General features: G+C 40.2%; 2 protein-coding genes across 2 annotated transcripts; one reads left to right on the plus strand and one right to left on the minus strand.

Moving 5' to 3' along the window:
• Positions 1-5,202: 5,202 nt before the first annotated feature.
• Positions 5,203-10,343, minus strand: NCBP2 (nuclear cap binding protein subunit 2). Its single transcript, XM_075202236.1, has 4 exons — positions 10,173-10,343; positions 7,119-7,300; positions 5,598-5,736; positions 5,203-5,485 (listed from the first exon to the last, which is right to left on the minus strand). The coding sequence occupies exons 1-4, from the start codon at positions 10,236-10,238 to the stop codon at positions 5,414-5,416; spliced, it is 459 nt and encodes a 152-aa protein (XP_075058337.1). The 5' UTR covers positions 10,239-10,343; the 3' UTR covers positions 5,203-5,413.
• Positions 10,322-12,537, plus strand: NCBP2AS2 (NCBP2 antisense 2 (head to head)). Its single transcript, XM_075202237.1, has 2 exons — positions 10,322-10,422; positions 10,511-12,537. The coding sequence occupies exon 2, from the start codon at positions 10,569-10,571 to the stop codon at positions 10,887-10,889; it is 321 nt and encodes a 106-aa protein (XP_075058338.1). The 5' UTR covers positions 10,322-10,422; positions 10,511-10,568; the 3' UTR covers positions 10,890-12,537.
• The last annotated feature ends 1,159 nt before the right edge of the window (positions 12,538-13,696 follow it).

A 13,696-nucleotide genomic window follows, 5' to 3' on the forward strand; every position in this document is an offset into this window, starting at 1 on the left:
TTTCGAGAGTAGAGACCATCCTAGTAGTAGAAGAACCATGAAAGTGGTGGAGGGTTTAAACATGTAAAAGCAAATGTATGAACCTTAAGCTGGGTACACACTACATGTTTTTCACCTGATTTATTCTGCAAATCGCAAGATAAATGACTGTTGGGTCTGAAATTGCATTAGGGTGTATGCTCCCATGATCATGTATTATAGTAACAAAGCACATATTGTTTAATTTGATTTTCATAACCAGACTAAAAATCTCTATAAACGATGGAATGATGTTGGGCAAATCCTGCAGTGTGTATACACTCACCACCAGCAGTGTAGGCAGATCTCTATACAGTCTACAAAGTCGTGATCTTTTCAGCAGATGGTTATGGCAGATGAAGAGCACAGATTAATGTAAATCATGTAAGTGTGTACACATGAATCGACATGCTGATCTGGACATTCACTCGTGGTAAAATTGTTGAATATTGATATTACATTGGGAGAACATTTCAGCTGTATGTACCTAGCTTAAGGTTATTACTTTATATTTCTACTTTAGTAGCAGTTGGAATCCTGGTTTTGCCATTGCCATGTTACAGTACAGTACTGTCCACTTTTTGAAACATTAATATGATAGCTTCCAGAATACAAAAATTAAAATGAATCGTTGGGCATGTTGTACTGATTTGTAGCACTCATACGTTTTCACATGTACAAGAATCCTACTTTTACATTTCCGAGAACAGAGAAACTGTCCGAGGGGCTGGCTGAAGAATACTATTGTTACAGTTGGTTCAGTGCCATCATCAATGTTAAATTTGTTCTTATTGCATTGTCTTAATTCCCTATTTACTTAATTGAAGGAGAGATGTCCCCTGGAATGTGACAGATAGGGTAAGTTCAATCCCTCCATCCACCTGACATACTGTAGCACTTCATCATACCCACTTCAAGTGAATCAGCAGCTGCCCTATGGGTTCTACTGTTCTGGGTACACCTAGTTAGGCTAAACCATGGTGATGTTCCCTAGGAGCACTAGTGGGTAAAACTTAAGTGGAATGCACATAGTACCCACTATTGACTGTCGCTGCTGTTTTATTTTAAGTTGCCCATTGTCTTAGGACCCTGATGACCTGCTACTATGACTGAAAAACAGCATGGTAGTTTTCAGCACAAAGTTTTCTTTTTTTCATCAGGTGTAAGGTCTCCTGTGCCTAGCTGGGTAGCATCCAGATAGTGAACACAGGCAGTGGGGCTTACCATCTGCTTTTCAGCTACTCCTGGTCTTGAGAACTCAGATCAACATTTTAAACTAGGGATATATCCAAAGAACTCCAAAAAACATACTAGTAGTTTAATTGGCTGCTATCAAATTGACCCTAGTCTCTGTGTGTGTATGTTAGGGAATTTAGACTGTAAGCTTCAATGGGGCAGGGAATGATGTGAGTGAGTTCTCTGTACAGCGCTGCGGAATTAGTGCCGCTATATAAATAAATGGTGATGATGATATATGATATCCTTTAAACTGCAAACCAATTTTTTTATTACCTCCTTTTGGTTCCCAGTGCACATACAACCCAGGTGCTCCTGGACATGGTGGGGGTTTACTATAGTGATTGATCATCCCAGGTTATAATCCAAACTTTGGACCCTTTCATTCTGTTTTCAATCTCATGTTTCTCCCACAGAGCAATTCAAGAGGGAATTGCTACAGTTCGTTATACAGTTAATGGTGGAAAGGTAATTTATAGTGTCCCCGGATATCAAAGATGCATACCTACTCATCCCCATGTGTTAAGTTCACCTGTACTTCCTTTAGTTTACTCATTCAATCTCAAAGGCTTTCCTTTGACATCGCCTCAGGCCATGGCAAATCTTCAGGTCCAAAGCCGGATATTATATAGATGAAGGTCTGATCCAAGGAGCTAGCCATCCAGATTTGGAAAGCAATGGCTGCATATTTAATTGGCTCTGTTGAATTGGATGCAGTGCAACAAAGGGTGTTTCTTCTTGGTGTGAATCTCTTTGTTACTGGGAAGAACCAGGGGACCAAGGGTTTATAGGGGGTAGATAATCATTTTTATATTTTCTATGCCTCCTCAAGAGTTGATCCTATACACTGTCTACCCATTAAGCAACAGAGAGGATTTAATGGACAGTACAAAAATCCTCTCTTCAATGACTTAATGTGGGATAAAATGTAGTAAGTTGACCTACTAGAATTAGATTGGGGGAGGGAAAATTAAAGAAAAATACATTTATTGGCAAATAGTAAAGCTAAAGACACATACAGGCCTGAATGGCACAGGGAAACTAAAGCAACAATTCCCAGCATAATGGATAATGGTTTTATTCATTGTGACTTCTATGAAGATTCAAAGTATGCTCAATTGTGATTGTTCCTAAAACAACTAATGTAACTACACCCATCTATTCAACCAATTTAGATGCACGCAACCTACAGAAATTTGGAAGGCTGTATGATCAACTTCATATTGATTGGCTTTCATTGTTATTGGTCTTTTGTTGCCAACACACTAAGTAGTAGGTAAATAAAAACTAGCCAATCTGGACAACTGGATCTTTATATGTGTGGTAGCTTAAAGGAATATATACGCAAGAATACCACCACCTTATTTTCGGTGATATTTATTTTTTTATTGTTGCACTTGTAAAGTAATGTTCTGCTGCTGCTTTTACTACATATTGGAATTACCAGAATTGAATTACTGTCGGTAGATTTTAAAATTATTTGTCATCAGTTGTTCCATTTTATCCTCGATTATCAGAATTAGCAGGGAATAACAAAAACACAGGAGTAACAATTTGCATTTAAGTGTGGTTTTTGGGTTCAGCATTTCTCTCTCCATCTGTGTTTGTATCAACCACTACCTCTCTTACAGCTCTTATTTACATTCAACTTTACTGCTAAAACTGACAAAGTAAAGTCAGTGTTATAAAGAGAGCAACATAAAGGCATTAACATGGTTTAAACTGCTTTTATGCAGAGAATATACCTGGTGGTAAGCGAGGTTGTTACATTTGGATCCCATGTATGTAGTGGCTGCAAGCCAGTGTTGGCTGCTTACCTACTGTATTTAGTTCAAAGTATGTTAGTTACAAGTGCATTAGGATTATTGTAACATCATTCAGAGTTATACCGGAGTTACACAGGAGGTAAAAAGTAGAACACTACCTGACCTCACTGCTACAGGAGAATATCTATCACTATCCAGCAAGTCCTGTTACCCTACACCTCAATCACCTGCTTGTACACTACCCGACACTCACTACTGACTTCTGAGCATGAATAAACTCACTGACGATTTAAAAAAAAATAATAAAAAAATAAAAAAATTGCAAATCTGCTCTCGTTTTGTTTCTTGGTATGTCCAATCTATTCATCTGTACTAACAAAATACTTCCACTACACAGATTTCTCTCCTTGGGCCTGATTCATTAAGGATCTTAAATGAAGAGGTATCTTATTTCAGTCTCCTGGACAAAACCATATTGCAATGCAAGGGGTGCAAGCTAGATTTCTGTTTTGCACATAAGTTAAATACTGACTGTGTTTTCATGTAGCACACAAATATCAACTTTAAATTTCAGTGTACAAATAAGCTATCAAGTATTTGTGTGCTACATGAAAACACAGTCAGTATTTAACTTATGTGCAAAACAGAAATCTAGTTTGCACCCCTTGCATTGTAATATGGTTTTGTCCAGGAGACTGAAATAAGATACCTCTTCATTTAAGATCCTTAATGAATCAGGCCCCTTGTCTCTACAGTGTCCCACATTCCTCTCCTGCAGTGTTCCCCCTTCTTACTAATTCTTCCAGCCCAATATCCTTACCTAATTCAACACACCATCCTGTCAATTTAACTGCTTAGTCACCACCTCCTCCGCTACCCACCTGGACCGCTAATCTTAATGTCCTGATTTGTTCTGCCAATTGCATCCATGCATTTATTATTATGCACTGGAGCCATGAGCATGTTATGTTCACTGTTTTCATAAGTGTTAAATCTGGGCTACTATGTTAGGTGCTACGGAATTTGTAGCGCCACACAAATAAATGATAATCTTTAGTAAGGTACTATGATAATCATTTACTCATACATGTGAAAGTTTTTAATGGTTATTTGATAGTTTGATCAGTTCTACAATTTCAGATTTTACTGGTTGGAAGCTGCCATAAGCCAAAGTGGGTGATATCTTGGAAGAAAGAGCAGAGGAAAAAGTAAACTAAATTTACCACAATAGATTAATTTAACCATGCTGTATTGGGCAAATGTACAATGTGCACACAGACTTGGGGGTATATTTACTAAACTGGGGGTTTTACAAAGTGGAGATGTTGCCTATAGCAAACATTTTTTTAAACCTGCCGCTTGATAAATTTACTCCTAAAATGTTAAATACAGGTTTCAATATAGCACAAGGCGACGCAAAGTGTCTTCTGAGTCCGGAGACACATTGAGTCAGAGTTTTTACTATAATATCTGTTTTTTCCAGTCACCTCCTTTAGAGATGAGAGGAAAAATGAGCAGAGATTTCTGTACCGTATTAGCTGGCAAGGTGCGCAATTGGATATCGAGGATATGTTCGGAGGCACCTCACAGCTGACTCTGCCCCTTGGAAACTGAACAAACCATGTCCCCTGCCTTTTTCTCCATAGCACTGGATGGTTTTATGCTAAAAGTGGACCAGCATTTTGAAAGTTTAAAGGCTGCACTACCAACTAGGCAAAAGTTTTTACTAAAGGTGCCCCCTGCCCTTGGCCGAAGCCCCAGAAGCCAATACAAGCACACGCTAGTCACTATAAAATGGCAGATGGGAGCAGACCAATCACAACTCACAATCTCTTCTGGCTTATGATTTTCCTAGTAAGAAAGTCGGACTTCCCTTCAAGAGGACAACCACCAGCCAAAGTACTGGCGAGTGTCTGGTTTTCAAGACATCTATGTACTCTTTACCTTTGCACTGCAAAGAACAAGGGATCTTCAAAAACACATATGAAAGATTAGTAGAATGTGTCTCACTTGTCCTTCCACAGCAAAGCGGTCAACAAAACTCGTTAACAGTGCTCATTATTCTGGGACTAATATTACAGAACACTTGTCTTTCAGTATAAGCCCATGGAATACCCCAGTTTAACATTGTAGATTTTAAATCCCCGCTAATTTATATTACCAATTAATTCAAAGTACATGGTTTTTAGTTTGAGTTTTTAAATTTTATTCTAAAAAATGTGAATATACAAGACATACATTCCTTTTGGGAATTCTTTCAAAAACCTTATAAACAGATGTCATCTTACAACCATATGCATTTCTTTTACATAAACAAATCCAACCTAAACTTTCAACAAAAGACACAAAATAAAGAGGACAAGATCTTCATGACAGCCTGGATTTTCAGTTCTTCAAAACGTCTGTACAACTTTGCCATAACCCCCTCTTCCTGCATCATAATCTAGGCGATACTCATCTCTGACCTAAAAGGAGAAAGGTGGTGTTTAATTGTTAAAGTGCAGCTCTAAAACGCACAGGTAGTTACTGGTGTAACAATTAGCCTTAATGCTTTGGCTTAAAAGAATTTTTCCTCACCTGGCCACCAGATTTGCCACGCCCATACTGTCTGCCTTCCCTAAAGCCAGTATCCCAGTCCGTTCTTATGATTCGGTCATCTAACTGAGTACCGTTGATATATCTCATTGCATGTTCAGCTTCCCCTCTGGTGTAGTATCTCAGAATAAAGTTAAGGCACGACAGATTGTTTTAAAGTATGTGAAAGCACTGCACAAAGTAGATTTAGAACCCACAAATTGATATATATTTGAAAGATCTTGTAATAAAATTTTCTGTTCTCTATCAAAAGCATTGGGACAGCAATCTAGGAATTTGAATTGTATGTCCCCCCTTCCCCCCAAAAAAAAATAAATCTTAAACTATGTTTGAAACAAGAAGGAATTTTGATATATAAAGTTGCCTTTGGTATCAGATTGTGTGTGTGTGTGTGTGTTAGAGGTCTTGTTTCATAAGAGTGTCTATATTCTCTGCTTTGTGGGAGTGCATATCTGTGGGATCACAGAGCATTTTAAGTCAAGTAAGGGAATGAGCACGTGGGGACATTTTGTGGCAAGTGGGAGGACTGAATGACATGTGGTAGAATTTTGGAGCAAATGAGGGACATATGGGGGCGCAGAGGTGGTTTTGGGGCTGTTTTTTTCCTTTTTGAATTTAAAGGTAGTATATTACCTTTCTGAAGGTTGGAGGGCCCTTGAAGTAGATTGGGTTGCTCATCACTGACCTACGTAGACTATGCTTAGACAATTACATTTCTTAATTCTGGTGTTTAATTTTTTTTTTTTTTATGAAGCCTTGTCTAGCATAACTAAAAAAACGTATCTAACAAGATTAGACAGATAAGTTCTTCATATACTGAATATCAAAATTGCTCAAGACTGAACTTGACTATGCTGTGTGACAGGATCACATGGCATACAAATCACTGTTTACCATTGCAGTCTGGACCAATATGCAATATGTAGATTTAACCTCATGTATCAGACTCCCATTAATCCATAGATTGTAAGCTTGCGAGCAGCGCTCTATTACCTCTCTCTGTTTTACCCAGTATTGTTTATTACTGTGTTTGTTCCTAATTGTAAGTGCTACAGAATTTGCAGGCGCTATATAAATAAATGTTGATGACAACTAGTCCCCAGACCGACATAAGCATCAGGCAGATTCAATGCAAAGGGCAGACCATCTGTAACACCACCAAAAGGATGACTAAATAGTAAAAAGCGAGTGGTCAATTCTGAGCTGAAATATTGAACGATAGTTTAAAAGGAGTAAGGGTACTTGCAGCATGTTATTCGCAAGAGTATCTGACCTTTTTCCTTTGCAAGTGTTGATATGCTGCAAGTTGACTTTAAGATGCTGTGCTGCCAACAGTGATGTGGTGGTAAAAGGAATCCATGATTCCAATGTCAATCAGCAGTGTATATGCAGCATACAAAAATATTAGAACTTCTAATTCTGTTAGATTTTATGGACACGTTGGATTGACTAGTGTTGCAAAGACCAAATGCTTGAGTACTGTAGTTATGACAAAAAGGATACTCAACAAAGCAGAATCCACAGGCTGTTTTCTTAACCTTATCAAGACCCATAATGATTTTCTTTACATCTCCACTTTTGCTGAATAATTCATAGATTTGTTCTTCTGTTGTATAAAATGACAGATTTCCAACATACAAAGTGCAACTTTGTCTCAGTATCTTCACTTGATCAGATTCAGGACCCTGGAATTACAAAAAAAAAAAAGTTTTAGATTGGAGCCAACACAACTAAATTATAAATTGTAGCAAATACCCTCCCCTAGCAGAACCATGGTTTCCGTAGGTGCACCTGCAGCTCTGGAGATCGCACCCCTGCCAGCTTCTTGTACTAGCACTGACACTTCAAATGCAAACCACCAGTTTCTAATACAATCCCTGATTGGTCAATGCCACGTCTTTAGGGGCGATCCACTGTGTTAGAAACTGGCCAAGCACTGTTTACCAAATGGCATGAAACACTGACCACTCTGCTAATTAGGGAAGGGGCATCTGTCTGAATGTTGGCTACAAAACTGAAATCCTGTCAGCTGGATCCTGTGTATGCAATCCAGACCTTTATCAGGCTGCATTCACTCCCTCCTCCAGCCTTTCAATTTGAGAGTGGAAGTGGCTTGATATGCATTTGTACATTGACTGCAGCCTTCAAGTACAGTGAAAATAAAATGTCTACACACCCTTAGTGAAATTGCAGGTATTTGTTATGTAAAGCCTAAAATCAACATTCTCCACCTTTAATGTGACCTTGCAACCAACAAAATTCAAGAGAATTTTTTTTTTTGTTTGTTTTTAAAAAAAAGTGAACATAAAACAAACCAAAAACTACAATACCCTGGCTGCATAAGTGTGAACATCCTTTCATATTGGGGCTGGGCTGTGTTCAGAGTTAACCAAACACAGTCATGTTCAAAGTTAATTTGCATACACCTGTGAGCAATGGAAGTGATTAAAGTTATTCTCAAATAAAGATCAGCTGCTCTTGTGGGATTTCCTTGCAGTTTTCTTGGTTGCATCTTACTGGGATAACCATGTTCCACAATGAGCTTTCAAAACATCTATGAGATCTCATTGTTGAAAGGTACCAATCAGAAGAGGGGTACATAATAATTTCTTTACATGCACCATTAAACTCCGTGAAGATGATCATCACTAAGTGGAGAATGTGTGGCACAACATAGACACTGCCAAGATGTCCCTCCAAAGTCGATAAGGAAAAGTTTCAGAAGGGTGTCTACCCAGATGCCTAAAGGAACATTACAAGAGATGCACAAATTTGTCAGGAACTGGTCACACCTTGTATGTGATAATCTCCCAGTTTCTGGGCATGCCTGGCTTATGTTGTAGGACCACAAGACAAGTCGTTTCTCACAAAAAAAAAAAAAAAAAAAAACACCCCACAACATGCAAGCCAGTCTAAGTTTACACACAAAAAAAAAAAAAACAACATACATCTAACCAACCCAAACTATGTGAGAAAGTTACCTTTAAAGCCTTAATGCTTTGAAGACACTTATCTTCAGCTGACAGAGCTCTAGTCAGGATATAGAGCATAATGAAGCTCCAAATATCAAGATAATTTGGAACAAAACTTTCTGCTCTCGGTCACAAAGCCGAAGATGAAGCCCCCCTACCCCTGGGGCCTAATTAGTAAGCAGAGACCACTGGCTTCCAAACTATTGTCAACATTAAAATACTTAACTAAACTCTGGGGCTCATTTGTTGAAACTAAACCATCTCCCCATAACTCCAATCTGGGGTAATCCTGCTTTTCTGCCGGGAACATCTACAGCCATGTACATCTGCTGGCTTCAAGATGATCTTATGTTTCCCACAACTTCTGTCGGCAGGGTCAGTGGCTGTTCTTTGCCAACCTCCTCTAACACACTACTAAGCCAATTTAAATACAACATTTGACACTACCTCCAGCCCACATTAATTGGTCCATCACCCCATTTGAACAGATTTGCAGATGCTATCCTACATACAAAGGAAGGATATTATAAATTTATGGCATTCTACTCACTGCTGCACTACCTATGCAGAATTATCCCAAGGTGGAGTTAGAGAGGGACTGTAGACCCTGACCAGAGGGAAGTGGTCTAAAAACTGTGCACCTAGGCTCCCTGGGGTGTCTTGGAGATCTCATAGGGGTGCCTCAGCCAGGCCAAGTAATAAGCAAGGCGGGGGACTACTTGGTAATTATTTTGGCTTAGGGGTGCCTTGAAAGCCTTTTGGAGACCCTAAGGGTGCCTTGAACAGAAAAAGTTCAGAATCCACTGGCCTAGGAGATCATATGACTGGGAATTGCTAAAAGTTCTATTTCAACTAATCACAAGGAAACCTTGTACAAAGTATACTACAGATGAACAAGAAAGGTCAGATATTGGTAAATAGCAAGACACCTTATCGCTGGAGAAAATTCCAGTTTGACAAATTTAGGACTTTCATCCTTTACTAAATAGACTCCTGAATTGATCCAAGTCACCATATGTCCCTCCACATATTTGGGGAAAAAACAACCGTCAACCAATCACTAGGGGCCTGATTCATTAAGGATCTTAAATGAAGAGGTATCTTATTTCAGTCTCCTGGACAAAACCATGTTACACTGCAAGGTGTGCAAATGAGTGTTCTGTTTTGCACATAAGTTAAATACTGACTGTTTTTTCATGTAGCACACAAATATCAACTTTAAATTTCAGTGTACAAATAAGCTATCAAGTATTTGTGTGCTACATGAAAAAACAGTCAGTATTTAACTTATGTGCAAAACTGATTACTCATTTGCACACCTTGCAATGTAACATGGTTTTGTCCAGGAGACTGAAATAAGAATCCTCTTCATTTAAGATCCTTAATGAATCAGGCCCTAGGTGTGTGCGGCCAAAATCTAATCACACTTAAGGACCATGACGGTATACAGGCTGAAATCACACAGATTTCACCAGATTTGTTGACACCCCTTCCCAATCATTGCTGCCCGTTACCGGCTCCTCACGGCCACTAGCACAGCTTGTATACAGCGCAGGCCGCACTGACGGAACATGGCGGCTACTACCTTGAAGTGCTGGTCCCGGTAAGGAGTCAGCTCCACGTACGAGTCGCTCTTCAGTAGCTTCAGCATGTCCGTGCTCTCCCGAGGACGCCGGCCTCCGTCAGCAGCACACAGCCTCGCTGTCGTCACTCTTTAACGACAGAGACGAGCTCCTTAGCACAGGACGTAAAGAAGCACTTCCGAGTTCAGGGCGGAAGCCGCCACCGCCATCTTTGTTGCGGACACACAGTAGAAGTAGCTTCTGATTACTCAGGTATGTTATCAGTCACTGCTGTATTATGTGTAACCTTGTTCTCTTGTCACCGCACTGACTGGGATGTAACACACTAATGTATCCCCAGGCTTCTCTGTGCTACGAGTTCTGGGGCTCCGGCGGTCTGATCGGCCTTCCAGGCAGACATGGTGCTGATACGTTGGCTGTTCCGCTTGTTGAATAACCCTCAGATTATAGAGAAACTGTCAGAGTCCAGACCTATCCGCAGAGGTGCCCAGATCACGGCTTTCGCCATCACCAAGGCCCAGCTGACCGGTAAGGACACCGTAGAGCGACTGATGCGCTCGGACACATTACAGCAGCTGAAGCAGGAGGTGTCCGGGGCCCCCAGGGACTTGGGGGATGTGGCCCGCAAGATGGAGAGGTTCAAGGACACCTTTGTGAAGGATGTGAAGACTGGGATGAAGGAAATAAAGTCTCAGATGAAAAGCCAGGACGGCAAGTGAGATGTAGTGGGAAATACTGATCCTGTACAAACTCATCTGTGACCTTGTGACAAAACTCTAATGGGCAATTTAATAAATTATATTTCACTACTTGTAACTCCACTTGGGCTCTGGTGCCTCCTGGCTTTGGGGTAAACCACAACATGTATTGACTATACAGAATTGCCTGTGCCTCAGTTAAAAAAGGGACATGGTTTCTGTACTAAGTTACATATCATCATTATTAATATTTGTTAGTTGTAGCACTTTATAATTGGGGAGCAAACACAGAAATATAACTAGACTGGTTATTAACAGAGGGCCCTTCTTGGAAGCTTACATACTATAGTTTTTGTTATTTTAACAGCAAATTCTATAGCTCAGTGTTTTCCATTTGCAGAATTGGTATGTGGGGGAGAGTAGTATGGCTGCCACTGCAAGAAAGTATATCTCAGCTGGAAGCATTTGATTTATTATTATTATTATTATCATTTATTTGTTAGGCGCCACAAGGTTTCCGCAGCGCCGTACACAGTACAAACAGTAGACCATACAGGGTGACATAGTACAGAACAATAAACACAAAGTACCAATACTTCAGAAACTCCGGGCAGACATAAGGGTAAAGACAGAGCAGAAGAACAGAGATGGAGACAGGAGGGGAGAGGGGCCCTGCTCATACGAGCTTACATCCTAAGGGAGGGTGAACAAAAGGGAGCCATCAAAGTCAGGGGAGAGAAAAGAGGGGCTACTGGAGAGAGGGGAGAACAAGCGAAGGAGGTTAGGGGTTAAGTTTCGGCTCTAAGCTCGCTTATTAGAATAGTGTAAGCAGATTGCTGAGTAGGAGCGAGCCACTCATGTAGCTGGAGCCAATTAAATCTGGCACAATAAGTGAATCTTTATTTGCTCACATGAAAATAGCACACCTACTTCTGCCCAAAACTCCATTTATCATGCTCAATGTTTCACCCAAGTCAATGCAAGTACCTGCTCGCTGATCTCATGCAAAAAGTGAAGGTTTTGCAAGCAGGAAAGCTTAGTTGAAACTAAAAGCTTTGTGTGCAGTGCTGGTTCCCTGGCTTTTTTTCCTGAACTATTGAGGACCTGCTGTCAACATACACTGGCAGCCATTGAGGGGAAGGGTGTGTTGGTACTTTTGAACCACAAATACCAACATGCTCTTCCAGTCCATGGCTTCAAATGCATGCTAGAACACTCAGTAGCAAAAATAATAATAAATGTAATTGAACTAAACAATCACAGAAACTCCTCGTTCACTTTAATATAAAATAAAATGTTCTCTTTTCCTTCTTCATCGTAACCTAATGGGAAATTCTTTTGTCTTTTTATAATTCAGTGTGAAAAAAAACAAACATGAAAACTGACGCCACTGCTTGCTAGGAACACCCACCTGTGAATGACTGTGACTTAAATTGACTGTGTCTTCTCTTTAGTCACTAGCCAGGCACAATCAGCTTGTGATTGTAATTTGACCATCAGCCACTCCAGGTCGCAGTCATTCAGTGGTGGGAACTTGACGCAAGTACTTATGACGGCTTTTATGTTTTTGATTTCTATTGTATTACAGAAGAACAAATACAGATGATTTCTTTTTTTAACAAAACGGTGAACAAGAGTTTTTAGTCAAATAAACTTTATTTGAAAATTGTCTGCTTAAATTTTTTTTTACATTTTGATATAATGGACATGATATTAAGGTCCTTGGTCCATTATACTGAGACCACAGTGGTCCCAATCTTTAGCATTTCCCCAGACCCGCACTTCTTGCAGTGCTGTTAGTATCTGAGAGAGGGGGGGGGCACACTGGTTTTTGTTTTGTTTGTCCATTTTCAGTTGTCCCCATCTATTATAGATGCTCCAGACCCACCTTGACCAGGCTTGTGGCGGTTCCAATAATGACGTGGGGGGGATTCACAATATTGCCTAAGAACACAGCTATGAATAAAGAATGGTACCAAAATATCCTCCAAGAGCAACTTCTCCCAACCATCGAAGAACAGTTTGGTGATGTTCTCCCCATTCCCTCCTCCCACCATCGCCTCTCTGTCCATCCTACCCTCCCCTTAGATTGTACGCTCCTTCGAGCAGGGCCTCCTCTCCTTCTGTTCTCCACCACCTTAACTCTGCTCTCCAGCTCCATGTCTCTTCCGTGAGGTCCTCCTGCCCTTCTACCCCCCTCTCTACCCCGCTGGGGCTCTCACCTCTATCTAGCTGTACATTGAGCTTCTGAGTTACTGTGCTTTTTGGTAACTGTACCGTGCTGTCTCACCCTGTATCGTGTTTCTGTCTGTCCCTGTAAGGCGCTACGGATACCTAGTGGCGCCCTATAAATAAAAATTAATAATAATAATAACAATGCCTTTTCCAGCATGATGGAGCACCTTGCCATAAGGCAAAAGTGATAACTAAGTGGCTCAGGGATCACAACACTGAAGTTTTAGGTCCATGCCCAGGAAACTCCCCAGACCTTAATCTCATTGAGGACAAACAAAAGCCCACAACTTCTGACAAACTCCAAGTATTGATTCGACAGTCAGTATGTGGCCCAGAAGTTGATTGACCGTATGCCAGGGGGAATTTCAGAGGTCTTCAAAAAGAAGGGTTAACACTGCAAATATTGAATCTCTGCATAAACTTAATGTAATTGTCAATAAAGCCTTTGCTACTTATAAAATGCTTGTAATTTTACTTCATTATACCATAGCAACATCTGACAAAAAAGTCTAAAAACACTGAAACAGCAAACTTTGTGAAAACCAATACTTGTGTCATTCTCAAAATTTTTGGCCATTACTGTATATATGTGA

This window comes from Mixophyes fleayi, chromosome 3 (assembly GCF_038048845.1).
Source record: "Mixophyes fleayi isolate aMixFle1 chromosome 3, aMixFle1.hap1, whole genome shotgun sequence".
In the NCBI taxonomy this organism is placed as follows: Eukaryota; Metazoa; Chordata; class Amphibia; order Anura; family Limnodynastidae; genus Mixophyes; species Mixophyes fleayi.

Coding starts and splice junctions, on each gene's coding strand:
- NCBP2AS2 (XM_075202237.1), top strand. CDS start 10,569: ATGGTGCTGATACGTTGGCTGTTCCGCTTGTTGAATAACCCTCAGATT.
- NCBP2 (XM_075202236.1), bottom strand. CDS start 10,238: ATGCTGAAGCTACTGAAGAGCGACTCGTACGTGGAGCTGACTCCTTAC. Junction 5,737..7,118: donor TGTGGATTCTGCTTTGTTGA/GTATCCTTTTTG, acceptor CTTTATTCTGAG/ATACTACACCAGAGGGGAAG. Junction 5,486..5,597: donor GTGGCAAATCTGGTGGCCAG/GTGAGGAAAAAT, acceptor TTCTCCTTTTAG/GTCAGAGATGAGTATCGCCT.